The sequence below is a fragment of the Heliangelus exortis genome, chromosome 8 (genome assembly GCF_036169615.1).
Source record: "Heliangelus exortis chromosome 8, bHelExo1.hap1, whole genome shotgun sequence".
Classification (NCBI taxonomy): Eukaryota; Metazoa; Chordata; class Aves; order Apodiformes; family Trochilidae; genus Heliangelus; species Heliangelus exortis.
In genome coordinates this window covers 15,016,188-15,042,102 of record NC_092429.1, presented here as the reverse complement: position 1 = coordinate 15,042,102, position 25,915 = coordinate 15,016,188, and the positions used below count along the sequence as shown (strand labels likewise).

The 25,915-nt window shown below is 38.9% G+C and overlaps 1 protein-coding gene across 9 annotated transcripts in view; it reads left to right on the top strand.

Annotated features, from left to right (window-relative positions):
• Nucleotides 1–25,915, top strand: part of COL24A1 (collagen type XXIV alpha 1 chain) — a 128,171-nt gene that overhangs the window by 5,573 nt on the left and 96,683 nt on the right. For all 9 annotated transcript variants that reach the window (XM_071750596.1, XM_071750602.1, XM_071750600.1 and 6 more), the window contains exons 2-8: nucleotides 485–546; nucleotides 6,145–7,442; nucleotides 12,448–12,501; nucleotides 15,616–15,669; nucleotides 19,178–19,231; nucleotides 20,453–20,506; nucleotides 25,144–25,188. In XM_071750596.1, coding sequence (XP_071606697.1) covers nucleotides 485–546; nucleotides 6,145–7,442; nucleotides 12,448–12,501; nucleotides 15,616–15,669; nucleotides 19,178–19,231; nucleotides 20,453–20,506; nucleotides 25,144–25,188 — 1,621 coding nt within the window. The remainder of the gene's footprint in view (nucleotides 1–484; nucleotides 547–6,144; nucleotides 7,443–12,447; nucleotides 12,502–15,615; nucleotides 15,670–19,177; nucleotides 19,232–20,452; nucleotides 20,507–25,143; nucleotides 25,189–25,915) is intronic.

Below are 25,915 nucleotides of genomic sequence, written 5' to 3'. Positions count from 1 at the left end.
GTGAAGAACATTCCTTGTTTGTAACATGGCAAAACAAGAACAGAAATGTGACACAGCATTTTAATTTGTAGTAAAATGTTATGATACAGTGACAAGACTAATTGCACAGACACTGGGAAAAAGGTATCTAATGATCTTTATAGGCATTAACTTGTCATTTGTTTTATAGTGTCTTTACAGTAACTTTTTGCTCTTCCCTGGAAAAAATGTACTACATTCATATTTGGAGGCTGCTGCAGGAGAATATAAACCAGATGCAGTTAATTAACAAGTAAAATATATGTGATGTATATAAGGGCATACACAATCCTTGATCTTTCTGTAAAACACACAAATGGGAAGCTGGACAATGTGTTGGCTTTGATACAGGGCTTGCTGAAGTCAGTGGTATTCTGCTAGTGATTTAGATACTGAATCAAGCTTCTAATTCTTGGGAGTTCTGAAACATCAGGTGTTCTCACAAGTTCTTTTCTTTTTCTTTTAGGAAAACTCTCATTTTTGTTGCAATATGTGTAGCTGTGGGTGTTGCAGAAGTACCCAAACAAGGTAAGAATAATTTTTTTTTATATAAATAACAAGGTATTTTTATATTTGCCACAAGATTAAAAGAGTAAATGTCTGTTGTGACTAGTGACCTTAGGTTCAGTTCCTTAATGGTGACTTTAAAAAAAATACCAGCTACAGTGTAATGAGAGCAATAGTTTAAAGCAACCAGTTTGGAAAAAATGACCCTTTGAAAATTACTCAGATTTTCTGTATATGAAATTGCTTACATATTTAAGCAAGCTCTTTATAAAAGAGCTTTGTACAGTGAAAAAAGCCTTGTACAGTGAAAAGGCTTTGATTGTGTCTTCACTGCAAGTGGGTGTCCTTGGGGGTGGCAAGCTGTGACTGAGTTACCTTCGCACTTAGGGCTGGGCAAGCAAACCACTGCATATAATAAAGGCTTAGTCTAGGCTGGCATCATTAATGCAAAAACTGAAGTTGTGTATTGATTTGGCTCTGCTTTCAGATGCAGATGTTAGTGAGGAAATAGGCTTGTCTTGTTTTGGTTTCCTTTTTGATCTGCCAGCTGTTATAACTGCAGCAGATGTGCAGCTTGCACTGGAGCCTGCGGTGGGAATGTCAGAATCCTGCAGTGCTGGAAGGTCAGATGCCATTTAGTAATTTCTTATCTGCCAGGAGAGTGGCAGATTCAGTTCTCTGCAGTGTTCCTTGACTGTGCAGGTAAAGCAAGAATTAGGCCATTCTTGGCTGGGATGTTAACTGCAAATACTCAGCTGTTCTGTATTCACAAGCAGCTGGGTTGTATGGTCAAGACAAGACCTGTTCCTGGAAAGGATTTGCTAGAGCCCTGTAGCTATCTCAGCAGCCTCCCACCATTATTACCAATGCCTTTTTCATTCTCCTGTTCCCTGTGATTGACTAAACTTGTTGTTTGTGGGGTTTTTTTAATTTCTTTTTTTTTTTCTTTCCTGTTCTTTTTGTAGTTTTGCCTTCCATTTGTTGCTAGTCCTTTCCCTGGTAAGACTGGTTGTTGATTTTTCACATTCAGCTCAATGGGGGACATTTTGTTCCTTGTCCCCTTGGTGATGGGATTTTCCCAGTAAAAGAACTGAACTCCTGTCAGAGGAAGGGCAGCACCCATAGATGTGTGTGGCCTGCTCTGCTCCAGGCCTGTGGGAATGGAAAGGGAGAGGCTGTTTCAGGGAGGCAGTTTGGGCTTTTCCAGTGCAGCAGGAGCAGGTGAGGAATGCCAGGGACAGGTGTGCAGCCAGGGTTTGCCTTCATCCTTCCACCCTCCTCCTCTGCAAAGAAAGAAAGAAACAATTTCTCTCACTTCTCAGTGAAAAGCCTGAAAATTGCTTTTCTAGTGAGACTTAAGGACTGTGAAGGCTGCAGGACTAAGGGGGAGGCAGCAGTGAGGGGCGATGTGTGCAGTCTGAGGTTTGCCCCTTAGGTGAGAGAACTGCACAGAGCTCTTCAGAAATGGGGTAAAGCCTTCAGTCTTGACATGTTAATGTTTTATTTACTTTTTATTTTGTCATCAGCATTTGAATGAGCTTTCCTTTTTTTTTTTTAAAAATTTTTTTATTTGCTTGACAGCATTTCTGGATGGTCATATGATAAGCCTTACTGAATGGAAGCTCCTCTTTGCTCTCTGTGCACAGATCCCATAGACAGCTTGATTTTCTTTAAGGGCTTTGATTGTTTGGGATCAAAAAGATGCATTGAACCTTGGTGCAACTTTCTGCTCATGGATGCATTTGGTCACTAATGCTCTTCATTTGCACAGTGTGTGAACAAAGTTGCAAAAAATAGTTCAGAGAACATCAGACTAAACAAACTTTTTTTTTTTTTTTTTTTTTTTTAAGAAAAAGGCAACTCAAGTGTGTCCTTCAATCTCAGTATATAACTTGCAGAGCTAGCACTATTTCATTTGCAATGCTTACAACTGTCCAGGAACAGGATTGTCTACCCATTAGGAATATGCAACACTCCAGTTGTTAAAACTTTCTTGGAAATTTTCTTTTGAAAAAAATGCAAACAACAAAAAGTGTATTCTGTACAATATGAAGATGCTATCTAGAATAATTAATGTTCCCTCTTTCCTGAGCTGGTGGGATGGCCTGTGCATGCTTTACCTGAGAAGCTATGCTGTGTACCTTTCTGGTAGACTGCTATAAATTGTGTCTAGTGTAATATGTGTAAAGATACCAGCCTCAGCCTTTAGAAGTAGCTCTTCCTGTGTGACTCAAGGTATCTGGCTGACTGGTCACTTGGCCTGGTGTCTGGGAGAGCATTTGTTGCAGCCAGGTATCTTGGTTTACCCAGTTTCAGCATCATCTAGGAACTGGGCAATCTGGTGAGTAATTTCTCAGTTCTGATAGAGATGACTGATGAATGACCCTTGTCTTTTTCTTCCCAATACTGATAGAAGGGAAAGTGAGTAATATATATAGTAGGATTGCTGAAAGGGAGACAGCACCCCAAAAACCCTGCCTTCAGAGTAGTCATGAAAATGGAGGAATGTGGAAAGTAAACAAGAGACTGAACAGGAACAGAATAGAGGTGTGGAGTGGTTTAATTAGACAAATTATGTCATCCCTCCCCAGTTCCTTTTTAGGATTTTTCTTTTTTCCAAAAAACCCCACCAGGTTTTCCTTTCCCTCATGTTGCAGTAAGATTGTGAAGTTTTTAAGTCCTAGAAAGTGGAAGGAAAGCACTTGACACCAAAAACCCCAAACAACTTTTCCTTCAAGTAGATGAGCTATTACAGTTTGGGGGACTAATGGGTTGAGTGAACAGTAAGTGAAGACAGATGTTGTGCAGACATGGGTAAATAAAGAAAACTGACTACTGATAGGTAAAGAAAATAGTGGTTGTCATGCTGGGAGGAAAAGCTAAGAGGTCTGTCTGCTCCCAAAACCCTGTGTTCTGCCAAGAGCTTCTGAAAGCATTAAAATAAAATAAAAATACATCTTGGACCAGAAATGAGATGACTGGCCAAAAAAGTTTGGAACAGCTTTTTGGCTTGACAGTGGGTTAATGGGCAGCAAGTCAGCAAGGAATGATTAATTGATACTTAATCTTTTGCTGTCATTTTTCACGTAGCATTTCTTTGTTTAGCTTTCTCAAAACCTGTTGGTCTGCAAAAATCTGTTTGCAGGACATGGAGAATGTTCCTTATTTTTCATCGTGCTCTCAGACGTTTTTCCTTTTTTAAAAAGCTTCACAACTGTGTTTTCAAATCCTAACTGCCAAAATCTTGGCAATTTTGCTTGCAGTCAAGGCTTAGTAGCTAGTGTCACTTTTATATTGATTATGTTAAGCCAGTTTAAGCTTTCTGTTTTATACTTGAGCCTGCAATACTTTGGACAGATCATATGCATTGTAATCCTTGAATACAAATATTTAAAAATACAAGCACTTGCCAATTATTTCAGAGTAGGATGTGATATTCAGGCATAACCTCAGGTTAGATTATTAGCTCTTCTCTTCTGTGCAGTGAACTGGCACAGCCAGAGCACAGAAGTGCTGGAGCTGTCTCCAGCCTTGCAGTATTATTTGCATGTGTGAGACCTCTGCATTGCCCAGAGCTCTGGACCTGTGTTTCTTTTCACCTTTCACAAGGGCAGCACAAGTACAGCTTTCTCTTCCATAACTACATGGATCCATGCAGGACCAGGGTCCTGGGTAAGTGTGGTGGCTCACTAGCAGTTGTATTGTGCTTCAAAGCTCTACTGTAACCTAACGTGCTATCAGTCTGACAGATAAAAATACAGTCACAGTAAATCAATTGCTCTGAGACAGAATATCTTGAGAAACTGGCATGCAGAGGACTTTCTGCAAAGATATGCTTTCTCCATACCTCTCTCTGCACTGGCTACCTGCCAGGATAATCTTGGCACGTCCGTGAATCTCAAACATAACTAGAAACGCTGCAAGGTGTGTAATTAATTTTCAAGATGTACAGTGCATTCAGGTTGATGTTTTTGTTTCCAATTTATAAACCACTCTTGAGGAAATGTCAGGCTCTTTTCATAATTTACCACTGAAACTAAGCCAACATCTGTCTATTCTTAAAGTTTGCTATGAATACATTCAGTAAGCAGAGAAAGGGAAGACTGGAAAAGGAGACCTTTTTTCCCACTAAAAGTGAACATCCATTTGTTTCAGTGGCTCTTCTAATATAGCAGATAATTCTTAACTTTTCTTGGTTACTCCAAATTTTTGTTATGCTGCATAACAGCTTTTTTTACTTAATATAAGCTCATTGTATATAGTAAAAATACACTCAGCTAAATGCTACAGAAAGTGCTAATCTTTTCCCAGTGAGGCTTACTAGAGGAGTGGAACTGTTAGATACTAAAAGTTATTTTTACTATAGACAGTTCACTGAAACTTAGGTCCAGCCAGTTTTTCCGGTTAGGGGGTAAATATGGTATCGTATGTTTCTGTGTTATGGTAAAGCACAGAGTTCACACTGTCTATGACACCAGAGAGTTCAATCACCACTTACCTTTCCACCCTGTAGGGATACCTCCTATCCAGACCTCTGCATAGAAAGGCCAAGCCTATGGGACATGAATCAGTAGGACAGCTGTTTTGTTGTCTCAATGTCCACTGCTGTCTCCAGCTGTGGAGTGCACTCTTAATTCAGTGTCTTCCCTGAGTAGCTGCAGCCTCTCATTTGCTGGGAGGGCAGGTGAGCCAGGAGGTGGGTGCAGTGCCTCTTGGCACCTGATGTTCCTCCTCTTTGGTTGCTCCTCAGCACTTCTGCCTCTGCAGAGTTCACCTCATGTCTGACAAGTAAACGCTGTGGAGGGAAAGGATGTGGCAGTGGCACACTTTGCATCTCCCTTTGGAAAAAAAAAGATCTTTGTTTTGTGTTAGTTTTGACTGGCTTTGGCAGAGATATGTAAAATCAAGAATTATCTTCTAGGGCAAACAATTCAGCACAGGGCCGTGCTTGGCAGGAGGAAGACTCCCTAATGGAAGCAGAGCAGTTCTTCCTGTGTACCAGCTGCATTACCTCTGCAGCACACAGTAGCTACTCAGCAAGCCTTGCTTTTTGTATTTTGCTTTGAGCCTGTGCCTATCTTTTTGTGCTCCACTGAGGTGCTACTATGTCACAAATAGCTCCTCCATTGTTAAGAAGAAAGCAACTCTCCACACATACAATTTCACATAAACTCTTCTGACGAAGACAAAAAGTATGGTTTTATTGCAGCTTTTTCCAGAAGAAAAAGTTAAAGACAACCAACCAAAGAGAACTGCTCAGGGAATGGACAAGATTAGCAAAATAAATAGGAAATTAAACAAGTGTGTTCACAGAGTATTGTGAAAACGCTGAAGATGGTGAATGGGGATACTTCAGTTTGATACATGAACTAAACTACAATGGGCATTATGTGGCCCTTTCTATATGTTTGCATTTGTTTAAAGCTGAAAATTTTGTTCTGGCTTTAATTATTTGTTGGATTTATATGAAAGATGGGTGTGCCTTGCAATAGGGATTTGGTGGCTTTTCTGTGTACAGCTTATGTGCTTTGGGAAGCACAAATTTGTGTGTACATTTGTTTATATAGATTTGAATTAATGAGCTTTAAATGAAATCAATGCCTTTATTTCTTTTTACAGCAATAGATGTTCTTCATCAACTAGGCCTTGTGAAAGATGTTCAACAGCCCTCAGAGACCACAGTTCCCTCACCATCATCTCCATTACCTCAGGGTGTTCATCTGACCAAGACAGGAGTTTTACTGACCAGTGATGCACGTATTGAGTCCCCCCTCACTCAAGTCATCCCATTAAACCTGGGGCACCAGTTCACCATATTAGTTGGGTTGTACTCATACAGAGTTAATAATGGTTTCCTTTTCAGTATTGGGAGCAAAAGTAGACTGCAGCTTGGTGTCCAGTTGCTACCGAGAAAAGTAGTGGTGCACACAGGAGGGAAGCAGGCCGTGTACTTTGATTACAGTGTTCATAATGAACAGTGGCATTCCTTTGCCATTGGCGTTGGAGAGAAGACTGTCTCTATGTTTGCTGAGTGTGGAAAGAAGTGCTACACCAGGGAAATACTTTCTGAAGTTAAGACATTTGATTTGGATGGTTTACTTACCCTGGGAAGGATGAACTCTCACTCTGTCAGCTTTGAAGGAGTTATATGTCAGCTGGATATTATTCCCTCTGCAGAAGCCTCTGCAAACTATTGTAAATATGTGAAGCAGCAGTGTCGCCAGGCTGAAACCTATCGGTCTCTGCTAGGAGCCCCACACATGTCAGATGGGCTGCTTGTTTCTTCCAAGATGATTGATGGCAAAAAGCAGTCAGAAGGCATATCAGCTTATAGAAGGGAAGCAACATCAAACTATTCTGCTACCACTGTTGCTCAGAGTCACTTTCTGTCAGAACACTTTGTGTCAAACCTCTCTGCCTCGGTGTTTCCAGAGGGTGAGCCCCTGTTACTGGGAGCTTGGCCTGAACCAGAACTCCAGGAAAACTTCAATTTGCCTTTTCATCAGCAGGAGACCAGCGAAAAAAGAAACATCACTAACCCCAACACAGTATCGTATCCAGAGACTTCTGATAATGCCACAGAAGATGCAGGCAGACAACCTGAGCCTTCTCTGGTCTCCCCTGTTATGAAAAGTAAAACCAAAAGCAAGAGAATGGACAAAGGAAAACAGCATTTAGATGAACCAAGCAAAAAGCAGAAACTTTTCAACACAACCCCATACAGTTTCCCTGCTGACCTCTCTCTGGATAATCACCTCAGTCCAGAGCAGGAAGGTGCCTTTGATGCTGATGAGACCTATCACATGGAAAACAGTTATGACATTGGTATTGATAATTATGCTTATGACTATGAAGATCTTGACAAAATGTTTGAAGTGGGAAGTGTCAGAGGTCCAAAGGGGGAAACTGGACCTCCTGTAAGTTATCTTTACTACTCTTTACTATAGTGCAGCTACATTTACTTAGCAAAGGCTTTGAAAAAAATGCTGAAGATGTGACTGCAGCTTCTCTGTGCTGTACTGAAGAAATGTTTGTCTGCTTTATGTCTCTTTTTCACATGTAACTTTGGTTTAAGTGTCATTTTTATATATTGGCAGAATACAAAGACATTTAAAACATTCATGTTCTGATGAAATGGTATGCAACCTAGAGTTCTTTAAAATTTGAAATGCAGCCGGATGTTTGTAACTGCTAATTATGGAGACTGCTTGGTTAATAAAAATAGAGGGATTAAATGGTACAATACAAAAACATAGACACTGATCCATGAAAAGAACAACCAGACTGTTTGGAAGACTGACATAGTTTGCTCAGTTGAGCAATGCTATCAAAAAAAATATTTTTAGAACAGTCTTACAGGATTTTGTGACTTTTTTTTTTTTTTTCCAGTTCACAGGGCAAATGATCCCTAAAACAATTGCAAATGTGCCCTAGTGCTTTTAATAGAAACCTGTTTGTCCTTTCTTAGCATGTATGCAAGTCTCAAACTTAATTTACAAAAGTGGGAGCAACATATACAAAGCTGCAGACAGGAAAGAACAGCAGGTCCTGCTTAGTCTGAGACATATAACAATGCTTGTTGGAGTTTTTGGTTAAAATTTTAAACCATAGCATGGATACTTTTGCTTTTCAAAAAATCTTGCAATCTGGTATGTGCTAAGCAGCTCTTAATATATATTTGAATGCCCCCATGAATTTATTGCATGTATTCTTTCATTTTGTTTCTTAAGGTAGTCAGAACTGAAAACCTATTTAAAAGAGGAATTTTTTTTCCTAGACACAGTCACTATACATAAGTGTCAAAGATGACAGCTAATTTTGGAGAGTTTAAAGATGTCTATTACTTTTTTTTTCCATGCTTCTCTTACAGGTGGGATGCAGAAGTTTGTCTCTTCTCCCAGGGCAGTTAGAACAAACTTTGTGTTTGGTGTAGTCTGTAGCAACGTATATGGTACATTTGTAATGAAGTGTTTTGCTGGGTCAGGACTTAAATAACATGCTCAAGGTCTTAGAGACCTGTGGGAGAGCTGAAAAGCTAATCTAGAATTTGTGGGTAATAGTTTGGCTGAAGGAGGCAGAGCAGGAGCTGCTGAAACAGAGGCATAGCTAAAGCATTGTGCTGCCAGAGAGGTTGATGCCAAAGGGAGAAGAGGCCTTTGCCACACAAGTTTCTGTAGAGTTGGGCTCTCTGGAAGTTGTGTGGCACAATACCTGCCACTGTTGTTGGCCTTAGCCTTCAACAAGTGGTCTTCATTTGCTTTCTCAGTCTAATACACCTATCTACAGAGGAACAGGTATCATCCAGCTTTTACCTGTGTGGCTCTAACACTTAAATACAGAAGCATCCACAGTCTTATCTGTGGGGAGAGTAAAAAGCAACACTGAGGGACTTGCAAAGTTCCCTTGCAGCAAAGAATCATGATGAGGCATGGAACTTTTTTTTTTCCATTTTTTTTTTTCATTGTGTTTTGGGTGATTTGAACCTTCTTTAAAGATTTCAAGGCAGAAGTAATGTTATCTCTCTCTGAGTTGACAGGCAAGAACTAGCTTTTGTGGTTCTCAAGCTCTCCTGCTTTGTTTGATTCTTGCCTTCTATAATTAGGACCCAGGCCCCTCGTATTCCATGATCCCACAGCTATAGAATTCACCCATTGCTGCAAAACAGGGCTCCAGAATTTCAGGCTTTCATTCACAGATATTGTGTAGGAAAGGGCACCCGTTTCTTCAAAACTATTAAGACTTTTTAGTTAAAATACTAGCAGTTGCAATGACTAAAATCCTATACAAAGATATAAGGTGAGCTTAAAGTAGAACAATGTGATGAGCCATTCATTTAGGGGGAAAGCTGCTCCATTTATCTGATGAACCACTCCTTTTTGTGTTGGCACCGCATAAAGATAAAAATAAATCTGGTGTGTAAATCAAACTAACTTTCAAACTGGCAGTCCTTATTGCACTGTCCTAAAGCAGTTCACAAGTAACATGATGCGTAGTTCCACACTGGTAGAAGGAGGGGTGGTGAGCTGAAGAGCTGATCAAGGTTAGTTGCTGGCAGGTAGGAATTTGGTTTCTCTATTAGAAAAGCTTCCTGTAATAGTAGAAAAGCAAAAGGTGGCATTACTTGGGTTATCTACTTGCTAAGGATAAGGTGTCTGGAGATATTGCCAGGAGGAGTTGGAAATGCATGCCCTGCGTTAGGCAGAGTTGAGTCCTGGACGAGGTGTGAGGGTGAGAACCCTGAGAAAGGGCAGAGATTCTAAATGTGGTGCTAAATAAACAGCAGTAAGTGTAGTGTCAGCAGGGATTTTACTCTTTGCTTATTTTTTGGTTGCTTGCTGAGGCTCTCCCTAGCCACAGGGCTATTAGCAACGGGCAGCTAATGATGCATTTTAGCTCTGCAGGTCACACTTATGATTCCCTGTGACAGCCAAGAGAAATGTACCTCAGTATCTGCTGTTTTAGATAAAAGCTTGAGACTCTTGGTGGTTTATTTTTAATAGCAAAAAGATAATGTTAACCTTAAGTATTTAAACATTTATTTTAATTCAGCTGAACCTGACGAATTACTTATCTTTTGCACAAAGATACTGAAGAGCTTTATTACATAACCCAAAGCCATGTGTATATTCCTCTGGTCTTGATGACATTGCTTTGGCTGTTGCAGGAATTTTACAGGGAAAGGTAAAGACTTCCACAGCTGTAAAGAAGGGAGGTTAATCATAAACAAGTGACTGCCTGCTTTAGGGCATTTGGAAAGAAATGTGTGTGGGATTTGTTTTATCATTTTCAGTGCAATGAAGATGAAGCAGGAAATAAAAATAGGTGGACATGCATGTTTGGTAGTATCCTTGTTAATAATTAAACTGATAGATATATGAAGTAATATATTTTAAAAAGGTGGACAAGACGTTCTAGGAGTAGGTAGAAAAAATCTGAGTGACAACTGGCATATTTTAGGTGGTCTAAAATTGATGGGATGAAGTCTAGTGCAACAGAAATTAAAAGTGCAAATAAAGGATGAGACAGTCAGATGGGTGACATTACAGTGCACTAGAGAATAAATGCATCTTATCACTGTGATGGTTATTTTTCTACTGACTTGTGTGTGCTCAGGCTGCAGTTTGGAGAAGTGTCCTTGGCTTTGGGTGAGCTTTAAAATGGATGTAGACAGACTGGAAGGATTGCAGAAGGCTATAGTAATAGTGGCACAGTTATAGAAAATGTTTTTTCGAGCAAAGTGTAAAACAAAATTGTGTTCAGTAATGTACTGCAGAGGATGGGTTAATAAAGATGTTTTTGCCTAAGTATGTCCTGAGTATGACAGGACTGAGAAGGAAATTTTAGGTGAGACATAAAGAAAACACGGGTAATCAGGGTGACACCTTCACAATCAGACAGGTGAATTATTAGAAGTAGAATTTTCTTTTACTGAGGATTTTTTTAAAAGAGCTTTGGAGCCTGGTGTTTCTGTTTACTTCACTGCTGTATTTCAGGTATTTTTGTGATGATGTGCAGAAAGGTTCATGTCTTTATTTGGATGAAGGATCACCTGCCTTAGGTATTTGATGGATCAAGCTTTAAATTCATGTTTCTTCAACTGAGGCTCTTAAAAAGTATTTGAGATGAGGTGAGGTTGAGTTGTTGAGGAATAGTCCAATGCTTTTTAAAGAGGAAAGTTGTTCTACAAGAGAAGCTTCAGTGAATGAGGTGGGTATTGAATGGCAAGAGGATCAGCAGATGCCAGTGCAGAAGTTTTAACAAGTTTTTTTTGTATAAAAGCAGTCATGCTGATTTGAATTTGTAGCTGCTTTCACAGGCTGAAGAAGCACATAGGGTGGAAATGCTTCTTAAAACTTCTCACTTAAAAAGTCAGAAAAGCATTTTCAGGAAGCCCTATGTGTGCTTGACTAAGTCTGCTGTCAGCAGGGATGTTGCTTGTATTGCAGGGAAGAATGTAAGCTGGAGGATAAGTAACTACTCTGGTTGAGAAGAGTCATTAATACTTTAATCAAATTTCCATTTTTTCCCTTGCAGTGGGTGCACTTGTTTTCTGTTAAAGCTGGGATTTACTGTGCTAGCATTTGGATGGGTGCTGAATTCACCCTTAAGAATGACCTATGCATCCTTAGGACTCAAGTGTGACAAATGAAATATAAACTGGTGCATATGTTAGCCTAGAGCTCTTGTTTGTATTTGAACACAATGAAGTGTAGATCCTGGGGTTTTGAATGTGAACAGCAATGACAGAGAAAAGGGAATGTTTTTATGATCAAAATCCCTATGTGTACAGAGGGTGGTACACTGTGTAATGTTCTTATAGTGAGGTCTTGCAAAAGATGCATCTGGTTATATGCTAGCACTTGTTTTAGAAATCTACATTTTACCTTTAATAGTAGTCTTTATATACAAGGGTGAACAGTCTGCCAGTTTCTCTTACGAGAAGCTTTTAATAGGAAACTGAGCAATCATTTGTCCATCTCTGTTTTCTTCTGTCATGTCTGTCATGTTGAGGTGGAATCTTATTTTTTTCAGTTACCCCTGACTTTTTAAAAATGTGTTTGGCATGCCAGCTTACTTATTAAAAAATCCTAATTATTCTCTATTCTTTGTTTTTAAATATACTGCACTTGCTTGTTTCTAGTCCTTGAACTGATCTTTTCTTTCTGCAATATAAATATGCTGAAGTAAAAGTCACTCTCTGGATTATTAGTTCCAATTCCTCTGACACAAGATACTTGCTAAAAAAAAATCTGATATAAAGATGGATTAAAAGCATGCATGCCTGTAAATTTGGAAACTGGCTTTCAAGTTGAGAAGGTCTGAATAAGCAGAAAGTCTTCATTTAGAACTGGCCTGATTCAGACTTTGATATTGTCCTGGTATTGGGTTTTGGCCTCAATTGTTCTGATTTTCTATCATCAGGGTCCTCCAGGTCCTCCAGGTTTACCTGGTCCATCAGGAAAGAGAGGTCCTCGGGTGAGTAAAACAGCTTTGTTCTTCTGTAGCCCTGGGAAGGCCACTGGTAATCAAACTGGAGTTTACATAATTTTGTTTTTAACTTTATTTGTATGCTTGGCAATTATGAAAGTGTATTATTATAATGTTTGGCAGATGTGTTGAAGGCAAAGAAAGCAGGTTTGTTTTTTTTTTCTGCTGAGAGCCTCCAGCATAGTTATACCTATGGGTATGTGCACAGAGCATTGTTACATTTGTACCTAATTTTTCTGTTTGCAATTTTAACTTCTAGTTTTTCCATGCTGCTCCCATCTGCTTCAATCTGAGGTCATGTTCATTTGTTTTTGGAATGAGGGTGTGAAAAGTGCATGCTATGGCCACAGAGGAGCAGGCAATGGCTATGAAATTAAGCATTACAAAGAAGAGGGGGAAAAAAATGCTCCCAAAAAATCTCTTTTAGTCTCTTTTGGTACAGCAACTTGATAAGATGTGATCGATACCTGGGCAATTTACTGAAGAACTGAGCTACAGTAGCAAATGTTGAATTTATTTTGTGTGACTGGCTGCACCCCAACACGAGCAGGGCAAGGACAGACCTGAGGCTTTGCCACAGGGAGCAGAAACCTGTGCCCCAGCTGCCAAGAGGATGGGAGAAGTCTGTGCCACTGCAAGGAGTTGTTGACAGGGCAGAAAGGGTAAATCCTCTGTGGTAATTGGCACAATTGTGTGCTAAAAGATGCTCGAGAAGTCCCTAAGGTCATGGTTGAGTCAGGCAGTTTTAGGGGAAGGGCAGCTGGAGGAAACAGGTTAGCATTTGTTGTGTGGAAGATTTTAGGGCAGGTTATTTGGGGATGTAAGTAATTATGGCTGGCATGTGCTCATCCAGGCAAATTGCAAGTTGAAGATAAAGGAGCAGTTTACATGAAGGCTCAGCAGATGTGTGGGAGGAGTTTTGAGTCAGCCTTTGAGGAACGTTTAAACAAACTGCTGCACAACAGAGAGTGTTGAACACCCTGTGCTTTGCTGGCTTTCACAGCTTGGTTGACTGGGTAGGAAAGTGCAGTGGTCAAAGGGGCTGAAAATGGAACTGGTGCTGTTGACCAGAGGGAGATATAGTACAGGACAAGACATATTTAAAAATATAAAATGAGAAGTATTCTTTCAAATCTGTATATTCCTGGCTTCTTGGATCCTTTTATTCAAATTATCTTTCTACTTAAGAGCTGACAGTTTTCTACAACTCTGCTTTTTATGTTGCAAAGTGCCTCTGTTGATGATGCTTCTCCATCTCAGGCAGGATTCCCCTAGCCCAAGTAGATCCTGGGAACAAATGGGAAGTTGTCTTTGGTTTAGAGGAGGCTGCCCTTATGTTTAAAGCCATGGCCAGTGATGAAATCTTTTATCAGTATTTTTTTTGGTTGGTTAGTTCGTTGGTTGGGGTATTTTTTTGTTGGTTAGTTGGTTGGGTGGGTTTTTTTGGTTGGTTAGTTGGTTGGGGGGATTTTTGGGTGTTTTTGTTTGGTTTTGTTTTTTCCCTGCAGGTCTTTCACTTACAGGCGTACAGTATTTAAGGGGAAACTGCTATACTTTGTGTAGCTCGTGCTTTCCAGGGTGGGGACACCTTGCAATAGGATGCCTGAAAAAGCACAGAAACTTGAATGAAGGTTTACCAGTAGTCGAGTTTAAAATACACGTTTTTATGGGCAAAGAAAACCTGTAAAACTATTTGATCAAATGAATATTTTAAAAAAAATGTTGTCAGTGCTCTTTAGTTTAATTAATACTAGTCAATTCAAGCAAGTACAGCTAATGAAGATACAGGGTACCATCCAGGAGTTCATGTCCACATCTACTGATCTGCTGTGACTTCGGTTTTCTTTTCTCTTGAGCTGCCATTTATTACCCTAAATTGTGACTTGAGGTGCCAAAGGTAAGCAGCAGAGCACAGAGCTGCATTGCCCAGGACTTCTTCAGGGTTTGTTCACATCAGTTGGAAACTTTGGGCATGGTATCAATGCATGATTAATAGTTATAGATTACTGTTGAAAACTGATTTCAATGTCTTTATATGGCAGAGAAGTCCACATCTGACAGTTCAGCTTTTCTAAGTGTCATCTTCTCATTCCAAGTTTCTCAATAATGAAATGTCAGCAATCTCAGAATTAGCCAGTGATGAGGTTAAATTCCCCCAAGGCCTCACATTACACAAGGGTATTTTTGCACCTCTGTGTTGCAGCACTATCCCCCAAGATGATAATATTCTGAACAGCAAAACCTAGGAGCCACTTCAGTATATTACCACTTTTTGTTTCCTTTCTCTTAAAATCCCAGAGGGTACCCTCCAAAATTGCCAGTGTGCAAATTCATCTCTCAAATGGCAGATGGAATTGGCATTTCTTTGGAGTTCTGTCAACATTGTCATTAGTGAGAGGAAGCATGCAATAGATACAGTTTTCAGTGTTACTTCTAGGTGTAAGGGTTCATTACTATTACTGGTAAATTCAGTCTCATGTGAAGGAAAGATGAACATAGTTTTCTCTGTAATATATGAGAAAACTGAAAAAAAAATCTTACTATTTTTTTTTTGTGTTTTTCTAACAAGACCATTTTCTACACTGGCTGTAGGAGAATTGGGTTGGTGAAAGGGTTTTCTCTGTGACTTGTTTAGATAAGGTGGAATACATTGAACCATTGAATACATTGCTTTGAATCATCTTTTAGGTCAGTGAGAACAGATCCACTTCCCTCTCTTTGCATTGTATAGCTGGCTACCTCAGAATGTGATTTTTCAGGTTTGTTTTTTTTCTTTCTCATTCCATGCCTCCAAGTTTTGTAGCTGGAGAGCAATATTGCAGTGACTGTGCCAAATACCCATTAGGAATTGAGAAGGCAATAGAAACTGAGATTTTTTTATTTTTTTTTTTAAAGGGAAGGGAACTACCTAAGTTCACTTTTAATTTCTTAAGGTGTGATTGTTTTATTTCTTGAGAATCCTTTGAAAATCCAAACCGGTGCCTATAGAAGCAACAATTATGCAGTAAAATTAGTTTCTGCAAACTGTTCACACTTGCTCAGTGGAGTACTGAATAATCCCACTCTTCCTTTTTTTTTTTTTTTCTTCTTTTTTTTTAATAGGGTATTCCAGGACCACATGGTAATCCAGGTTTGCCAGGGTTGCCAGGTCCCAAGGTGAGTTAAATTATCCATGTTTCCATGTAAATATGTGAACTTCTTAATCACTTTTTGGAAGCCACAGTACTGTTTCCTGTAATAGAAGCAATTGGCCTTCTTTGGTTTACAGATAGAGATGGTTACTATAAACATAATTTAATTAAATGTAATCAATCAAATTGAACTTCAAAACAAAACAGGCAGTGTATTCAGATGGGGAAAAAACCCTGTGTGTGCAGGATGGAACAACTGGACACAACTGTTGTAAATGCAGATTTTTTGTACTTCCCAAAAGATTTCCTGTAAATGAACTCAGCCTCTCTGATAAACTGCAGTTTAATGAGAATAAGCACTTAATTGCTGTAAACTTCTGCCTTGCTTTAAAAAAAAAGGCTGTAATTCCTTTTTTTTTTTCCCCCAGTATCCAACCTAGAATATATAAATATTCTAATATTTCAGAAAATTACGAGTTGATTAATACACTGGAATAATTTTCTGGAGATCTGTGGGTCTGTTATTTGAAACCAAAATAAAAAATACTAGACTGGATGCTCAGTTGAAATCCTTCCAAAATGTGTAACATAGGCATTTTAAGTAGATTTGACAGATTTGTGCAGTTTCAGAATGCCTTCAACTCATATTTAGTTTGAACAGTTTGATAGATATGTTTGGGGAAAAAACAGCAGCAGCCATTTGTTTTAGTATGATTCCTCATGGCAGGAATCTGACCTGTCATGACAGATCTTAAAAACTGCTTGAGGACAAAAAAAGAAATTTAAAAAAACTTTCAGTGTCAAATACTGTGAAACCAAGTGACTTCTTTGTGTGTATGCTTTTTTTATTATCTAGGTATTCAGGAAGATTTAAACTGAGAAAATCATAATTACTTTTTTACAGTATTTATGCTGGCTGTATAATAGCATAAATCATCAATTACTCCTGGGTTTTGTATTTTCAGCCTTCAGTGGATCCTTATTCTGATCAGTTCTGTAGCTGTCTCCATGATTTTAAGAACAGAAGGAGCTCTGTATTTATGTACATATATATATATGGTATTGCTAGGTGGCTTAATCCTTTCATTTGGGATAGACTATAAATTATCCTTTCAATACAAGTATCTTCTGAAACACTTCTCTTTTAAATAAAAATTAGCCAGGTGCTCACCAAGTTTTGACCATGAGGACCCACACTGACCATATAAGCTGAAATTAGACACTTTTGATGTTAAAACATTACAGAGAATCACAGCAATTTTGTGGCAGTAAATTAATGCAGTATTCCCTCCTGTGCTGTAGCATCCTTCAATGTATTTGCTTTTGAGCATGGAACAACATTGCCCAATACCCTTACAGGACAGTACCCAGCCCAGAATGTGTGCTAGCAGTTCCAACTGATAGCTGATATCCTCAGCATTTAATTTCTGATAAGCAGTCAATGGGTGTATTTATAGTAATTTAAAAGTAATCATGAGCTTTGGCTTTCTTCATATGTCTCTGGAAAAAAATGGAATAATTAAGAAAATCTAGTTTATGGATTATGGTTGACCACACTGTAATGGTCTGTTGCTTAAATAATGAAGTTCTTTATTTTATCCTGACATCTGTGGTAATGTGTTGTTAATTAACAACTAAAGGCAATCCATAACTATGGCTGTTTTGGGTTTTTTTAGATTAAAGTAATGAGGAATTAATTATGCTTATAAGGGAAAGGGAAGGTGATGTACAAGTTATCAGAAGGCATGTGTTTTAATTACCCAAAAGCTGATCACATTTTAATTACAACACTTTGTTTAATATGCCTGGGTTGGAAATAGGAAGCAGAAGACAGATTGGAGTTGTTCAAGGAATATAACTATTAAACTTCCAAAAGGTAAATCAGCTGGAAAATACTTGTGTAACTCCTGCCATGCAGAGGACTGTGTTCTCTGTGACCTGACACTTCAATTCAATGCAACAGGTTCATTCTGCCGTGTTCCCAGGCTTTGTTTGGTATTCACCAAGCTTAGTTTCTCTGGTGGCCTCACATGTACAGATCCCACTGCAGAGGGAAGGATATCCCCAGATCTGCAGTGATCCCCAGGCAAGGGGAGGATCAGGACCCCTGACATGTCAAGGCAGAGCCCTGTGTGTCACTCATCTGAAATGTCTCACACCGGGATGGTCTTTGAGTCCCTCTGAGCAGCTAGGGCTGCCCCTGAGAGTAGGACCGTGGCAGCAATGCCTCAACAGCTGTTTTTCCCAACTTAAGCTCTCTTTCAAGGAGCACAGACCAACCTACTGTGAAGTATCTTCATTAGTAACATCTATTTCCTTGGCTATTAAAAATTGTATTTATTGAGAGACAAGAGTAGGTCTTGATGCTTGTAACACCCGCTGTTACTCTGCAGCTTTGAAACTGAGTGCAGGGTTGTAGCCTGTGCCATTTGTAAGGTCAGTGAAATCACAGAATATTAGGGGTTAGAAGGGATGTCTGAAGGTTGAGTCCAACCCCTCTGCCCCACCAGGGTCACCCTAGCAGGTGGCACAGGAACGTGTCCAGATGGGCTTTGAAAGTCTCCAGGAAAGGAGACTCCACAACCTCCCTGGGCAGGCTGTGCCAGTGCTCTGCCGCCTTACAGTGAAAAAATGTTACAGTGCCCTTTGCATGCAGCTTTTAGTATAGATTATAGATCATACCAAGGGGCTTCTCACTTCCTCCTCAGTTACTGAATTTTCTGGTATTTGTGCATGAATGTGGTTTCAGCCGCGGCTCTGGGAGCTCCCCCGCTCACGCTGTCAGTCAGGGGGATGCAGTTCACCCGGGGCTGTCTCAGGAGGTGCCATGTGCTGTTTTAAGGGCAGGGCAGTTCCCTCTGAGGGCTGTGGGGTTTTAGAGGCGGAGCTGCCGGTGTCCGATAGCTCTGCAGGGTGGCTCCAGACCCGGCCGGTCCTCACCAGCCTCAGCTCCTTGTCCCACGGTGCCTGGGGCTCCACGGGGCAGCGGGCGTTCGGTCTTACCCTTGGATGTAGAGAGTGATCCCTGAGCAGGAATGCTGAGCTGCCTCATCTGCTAGGAGGGAATTTGTAACCAGCAGCTGCCTTTGCTGCGTGTTCCCTGCTCTGCCCTTCCCAGCCGCGATGTCTGCGGCACGGGGCAGCACTGGGGGTGGGCAGGGTTGTCATCCAGGAGGGATACAGCCCCATCACCTGGCACCGTGTTCAGGGAACAGGTGGTGTTCTGAACTGGTGATGTGGGGAGAGCATTTCAGCTGGGGTGTCTGCTTGCAGTTACCAATTAAGTCTGCTTATCAAGAGCTACTATGAAATCTGGAAAATGTAAATCTCATTTCAATGTGACACTCACACTGCTGTATTTTGTTACTGTTATTTACTGAAAAAGTTAGGAAGAGAAAATCTGTAATAGCAAGAGCAGTTTATATGAACATTCCCCTCCTTTTGCTGTAACAGCTGAAAATATTTGTTTCCACATATATTATTTAAAACTTTCTTCCCTGATCATACTAATGATCTTAATTACTCCATGACAGGGTCCTAAAGGAGACCCAGGATTTTCTCCAGGACAAGCAAAACGTGGAGAAAAGGTAACATTAATTACAGAAAAAAGTGTGTCCGATTTGTTTGCTGAAGTCCTGTTTAATATTCAGACAGGTTATAACAGTACAGTGCTTTGTATTTCCTATGATGCTCCTATGTTTTGACCATTAATTATGTGAAACTGCTGAGTGCAGAAACAGGTGATGAACTGAACAAAAGACAAATAAAAATATATGCTCAAAGCTGAAACTCTAAATTATAAATTTTATTTAAAAAAAAAATTAAAGAAAAATTAAAAGGTAAGTACTTTTAGAACAAGTAAAGTGAATTCTGTATACACTGATATTACAAAGTACATACACTAGTTTTCTTGAGTACCTGAGTGGTTGTTCTCTCTCTGCCCATAATGTTTGAGTATAAATATTTAAAATGATTGTTCATAGAAATTGTGCACTTGAAAGCTTGTGATTATTTCATTTTTTAGACTGCATATCTACTGATAGATATAAAATATCTATACTTTCATACTTTCATAAAGTACAAAACTTTAAAATCACTGATAATACTAAAAATGCAATTGAATGTTTATATTCTGATGTGTTAATCTGCAGTATATATTTTAAAATATTTTGTATTTATGCTAAATTTTATGAAGAGCTGGTAGTTAAATTGCTGAGCACTTGTGTTAAGTAGAAAACAACATAAAACTCCAGGACTGTTCTCCATAATGAAGTATAATTAGCAACTGTTTATTGTTGCTAATTGTTTACCAGCTGCTGATTTGTACATAAATTAATTTTAATGTGTACATTGTGTCAAACCCTAAAACTCATAATAATATATTTTCAGTGTTAAAGAGCTGCTGAGCAAGTCAGAAATATCTGTTGATGCACTGATAAGAAATTGATGTGCAGATTTTGTATAAGTGCACTATTTTAATCTAACCAGCTTTTGCTTTCTGCAATCAAATCATACTGTTGTGAGCTATACACATCTACCTGAAATTCGAAGTATGTTCCCTGGTATCAGCCAAAGTCTGATCCAGCCACAGTTTTCTATGCTGTATGATGTAGGAGCATGCATATTGCACTAGGTAGTTGCAATTGAGCAACTGTTGCCTTTTCAACTTTCTCCCTCTTAAAAGAAAGTGATCTGTGCGTGATGAAACAGCATACTTCATATTAAATGTCCAAGAATGCAGAAAAGATATGAAGTCCTGTGTAGTGTTGCAATGAAATGTAGTGATTCTGGACTTCTTTGTTGTACAGGGTGATCCAGGCCCCATGGGCTTTCCAGGCCCACCTGGGATTAAGGGTGAGAAGGTAAGATTCTGTTTCCGTTTTCATGGAATCATCCCTGGCTCAAATCAATGACCGTCAGATGGGTGTCTGGTGGTCAAGAGGCACAGAAGGGCTTTAGGGCTGCTGTTGGTACTGTGGCTGTCTACTGTGTCAGGCTCCAAGACCTACAGTGCAAAAATTTCCTTAGCCACTGAACTAAGCAAGGTCATTGCAACAGGATGTAAATCATGGCTACTCAGGTTGGTGTTCAAAAGGCATGGAGTGCTTGAACAGAATAGGTACTAGGGAAGATAGGCTTGCCTATGAGCCATTTTTAAATCAATCATACTTAATTTTCAGTTATAATTTTTCTTTTTCTATATTGTGTATTTTGTAGAGTAGCAAAAGGTCCAAAAGATAACGTGCTTAGGATTTCTGCACAATTATTTGCTTTTTTCTAAATGTATGCCAGAATTACTAAAATAGAACTCGGTTAGAATAAGTTCTATTTTTGTATGCTACATAATGTGATATTTTTAAATATGAGAAATGTCAGGAGCCACATCACATTTAAGAAATACATTAAAATTACAGTGGTCCTATGTCTACAGGAAAGCATGTGGCAGATGAGTAGTTTGAGAAGGGAAGGATGTCAATAGAGGTCAATTCAGTGTCAGCACTCAAGGCTAAGGAGAGATCACCTCACATATGTCCCATTGGTTGCTGTGCTTAACCAGATGGTGAACAAACAGGTGAGGTGCTAAAAATTGGTTTGAAAGCTGCAGGGAAAGTACAGTTAACAGTTGTCTTTTCAGTTGTCTTTTCAGAAGACAGTTTGATGTTGCAAGTGTAATAGAAAAACATGGAGAACTGCTGCCAAAGCAGAATTTTATAGTCATATGTAGTGCTACAAGCAGCTGTCAAGTGTCTATCAAAAGGATGGAATGATCAATTAGTAAGGTAGGGCCTGGTATTTTCAGCCTTAATTCTTGACACATTGATAAATAATGTTAATTTAATGCTTGCCTGGTATAAAACTAAAGTGAAATGGTATTGCAACTGCATTTATGTTCAATGTTATTTTTAAATGCCTTAGTTCAAAGTTGTGCTCTTAAAGTCTGACACTTTTTTATAAAAAAATCCCATTAATTCACTTCTAGAATGGACCAAAACCTCAAAATGTGACCACACAAGGAAGCTATCACAGAATTAGCACCAGGAGGAGTATAGAAATTTATTGAAATTTATTTTTCCTAACATGGCCTACAGTTCTATGAAGTGAGAAAATGTGTATAGCTGTGAAAAGAATCTGTGTCCTCTCTGTCTCTGTTGAGAGTTAACCTACAAGCCTGAACTCTGATAGTTTTTGTCATCTTGGGCCACCTCGAGATTCCCCAAATACTGTGCTTTCTTATTTCATTAGTTTTATACTTTAGCTCAAAAAAAAAAAAAAAAAAGTTGGGTGGTTGTGGGCTTTTTTTTTTTGTTTGCTTGAGTTTTTTTGAAAGCTTTTTAGAAGGGAAGCAGCTGTCACTTGTTCTGGATTATGAGACTGACGTTTGGGGGCAAGGAAATTAAAATCTTATGGCCACGATGCTCTCTTCCTGCCACAAGAATTCATTCCTTATCTGAGGGTTACAGACTCTGTGGAGAATCGTGCTCACTTGATCACTGGAAATTTTAGTCTCTGTTTCCATGTTGTACACATCAGGCACTAACTAGAAACATGTTTAAGATAACTTTTTCCTTACCTATATTGATAGAACGCCAGCTTTTGAACAACAATACACCTGGAAACAGTTAAAAGCATTTCACTCTTACTTTTTAAATGAAAACCCACAAGTTACTGTCTTTTAAATAACTTTAGTTAATTGCTTTTCAATATGTGTAAATACATAGACATGCTGTTAGCTTATTGTGACCTGGGAAATTATTTTCAAAGAAACATGAACACAACTGTGAAGTAAACAAGTTACAGGAAAAAAAATGCAGAAAAATTAAGTACAGCCAAGTACTTGCCTCTGCTAGCCAGAGTACTGGGGAGGATGTTGTCAGCCAAAGTACAGTACTGCTGGCCATTCACTTGCCTGGAATAAATTAGAATGACTACAGTGCCTGTGCTTGCAAGTACTTTACACTGACATAAGAAAAGGTTTTATTTTTCTTTAAAAATTGGCTACAGTTTTTGGGCTAGCTTTGTTCCCTACCTAATATGTTTGTAACAGTGAATCATGAGAATCTGGATCTATAAAATCCTGATGAAACACGCAAGCTGAAGTATCATGTGGTAAGAAAGGCTGAATGAAAACTTGGTTGCAACTTGAGAAAGGCTCCATGTTTCGTTTTGTCTTTACTTTTTTTTTTTTTATCCTGTAAGGGTTAAAGCAAACAGATAAATTTCAAAGAAGTACCTGTAGTTGTCAATGTTATGCAATCAAGTGTCTCCAAGTGCGTTTCCTAAAGAGTGCAATTTTCCTGGAGCAGGAGGAAACTTTTTTAACTCTGTGAGAGAAATTTATGTGCTGAATTAGATGGGGGAAAGGAAAGGTTGGTCTTGTAGGTTTGGCTTTTTTCTTGGAGATATTTCTATTCTTGAGGATATTTAGACTAAGAGATGCTAGGTGAAATCTTAGCTGTGTTAATAAATATCATCAAACAAGATAGCATGGAGCTCTGAAAGAAAAAATAAAACAGAAAACCAAAACCAAACCCAAGCAAACCTTTTGTCAGTGAAGAAATTTTTCAAAGTGTTATGCGATGACAACTTGGAGCTAATAAGTAAATATTGCAAAGGCTGTTGTGACAATGCATGGAAATCTGTTAATATGCTAGAGTGCCCAGAATTTTTTCTCCTTTCAAAGACTAATACCAAAGATATAATACTAGACATACTGCTTTTGAGAGGTTACGGAAATTTCTTGGCTCCCTAGCAAAGTTGCTGGGTTTGTTCCAAATGTATTTTAATAACAAATGCATAGAAAATGGTTTATAGTGGTAGAGTGAGGGCTAAGAATAGAATGCCTGCTTCAGTTGAGCATTTAAGCATAAAGAGGATAAAATTCTCAAATGGATAAAACTCATTCAATAAAGTGAGCTGGGACTGTAAAACACTGTGTGGTTGAGGTACATTTTGAAAGCAAATGATGAATTACTGGCTTGTGATGGCATCTTTAGCTTTGGCTATTTTATAATTATTTCATAATAACTGGCTTCTCCAAGATCACCTCCTGGCTATTTGTGTTACAAACTTTTCCTCAACTGCAGTGCAAATCTACTTCCTTAAACGTAAGGTAACATGTATCACTTATTTAGACCTAAGCTACAGGAGAGGATTGAAACCAGAGTAGATTCTAATTTGCAGACTGACAATACTCACCTGCTGTGCTGGGTTTTCAGAAAATTATGTGTCTGAGTTTCTTAATGAGCACATCTCTTTTGGATCAAGTTTTCTCAAGCAAGGCTATAATAGCAAAATTGCACATTTTGAAGCTTTACAGATGTCATTCTCTTCTGTTAGCTAATATTATAACTAAGCAAATTTATTTTATCTTTTAATTTTATATATCATAATAAAATTTTTTTCATTCAGAAATATTCTTGTGGTCACACAGAAGCTTATCCAAAACTTTGGGATACCCAATCTGCTGAAATCAGTTGCAGAATTTCTTCTTATTACAGTGGGCCTTCAAGTCTCTACTGACTAATGAGTGTCATCATCCTGCAAGCCAGCAGATTCTTGACATCAGCCAAGACACTCCTGCTACTCAGTCAATGTCTTTGAGGCCAATTTTATAATAGATTTATATCCAGAATGAGGATTGTTTTGTTTTTTCTCTTTCAAGCTGCATCTTCTGGAACTTGTGCATTCCCAGTACCTCTTACAAGGCTTGTGGGGACCAGACACTTGGCTTGTGCATCAATCATGCAACTGTTACAGCCTCACTTCTAGGCCAGCTTGTCTGGATATGTTTAGTACAGTGTAAAGACATCCAAGAGGGAGGTTCCCCTTTCAAGTGTACTAATGCAGATGGCAGGTCTCAGCTCTATTTTTACTTCTTTTTTTTTCTTTAGGTTCTAAAATATGCATGAGAAGGGCAATGCACAGGGAGTGAAGTTCAACACCTTCATGATTCCAGCATGACAGGGAAGATTTCTGGGATGAGAAACAGGCTGTTTTCCATACCAGTATAAATTCCATAATATAAGTGATGGAATTTGTTCTATGTTAATTTTAAAAAGATATATCATGTCTTCTGGAATGTCTGTTTTGAGAGTGTCCTAGAATAGTCTGAGATGACTGTCTACTTTTATGCCTCCTATGAGCTGCCTTGATCAGAAGGAGCACCGTGATGATGGTTTGGAATGAGAAAATACACTGTACCAAATGCAGTTCTCTGGTTTCAGCAATAACTGAAACATCATCCCAAGTACTCGTTTGTTTAAAACACTGGAAGTCTAGATTAGTCTCAAAGCATGGTGGTATCTTGAAATCATCTACACTACTATAAAGATTTCTTACTGCTTTACTCTAATTTAGCTTTCCTATGAGTTGCTAAATCCAAATTACAGAAATGATGCATTTTGATAATTTTTTTTCTTGATAATGGGAAATTGGAGAGGGAAGAAAATGTCTAGTTTCTGTGTTTAATTGCATTTATCACATCTTTCTCTACCTGCAGGGCCCTAAGGGTTATCTGGGTCTGCAAGGGCCCCGGGGTGAGCAGGTAAGTGATGAAAGCACAGAACAGTGTATTCTGCAGATGGGCAATTGAGGAGAGAAAGTTAAACAAATATTAAGTGTTCAATATAAGCAAATAGTGTAAATTACTGACAGCATAAGGAAATGCCTGTTAGTTCTTGATGGAAAAATTCAGGTTATTTAGAGATCAGTGTGCAAAAATTATCTACATGAAATGGAAAAGACCAGCTTGTTTTTCTTCAGCTTCCAGACTGAATTGGCAGAGGTTGGTGTGAAATTCTGAAAGTAAATTTCAAAGACATCCAATTGCTGTTGTGTTGTGTTAGCATTAATGAGGCTCCTAATGGCTGAGTAGATAGAAACATCAGTCTCCTTTTGGATGACACTGAAAGAGAAATGCTAATAACAGATAATAGAAACCTGAAGGGAGAGAGAAACTCATGAAAAGCATCCATGACTTTAATGAGTTTTATACACAAGTCTTAACTGAATGCATGGTGATTTTTATTATAGGCCCACAGGCATATTGGTGATGACTGTAATTCAGCAGCAAAATAGAGGTAGCCAGCTAAAAAAGAAAAAGTAATTCTTAGTATTAGGAGAATAGTGTCTTGATCTTTTAAGAAGCTGCTTGTGAAAAGTAGTAACCGTGGAGGGGGGAAAAGTTAAGCTTGCACTGAAAAGTAACTCTGCTTGCTATCCATGCAATCAAGCATATAAATTCCTTCAAATTTTGTTCAAGAGTGTGAAAA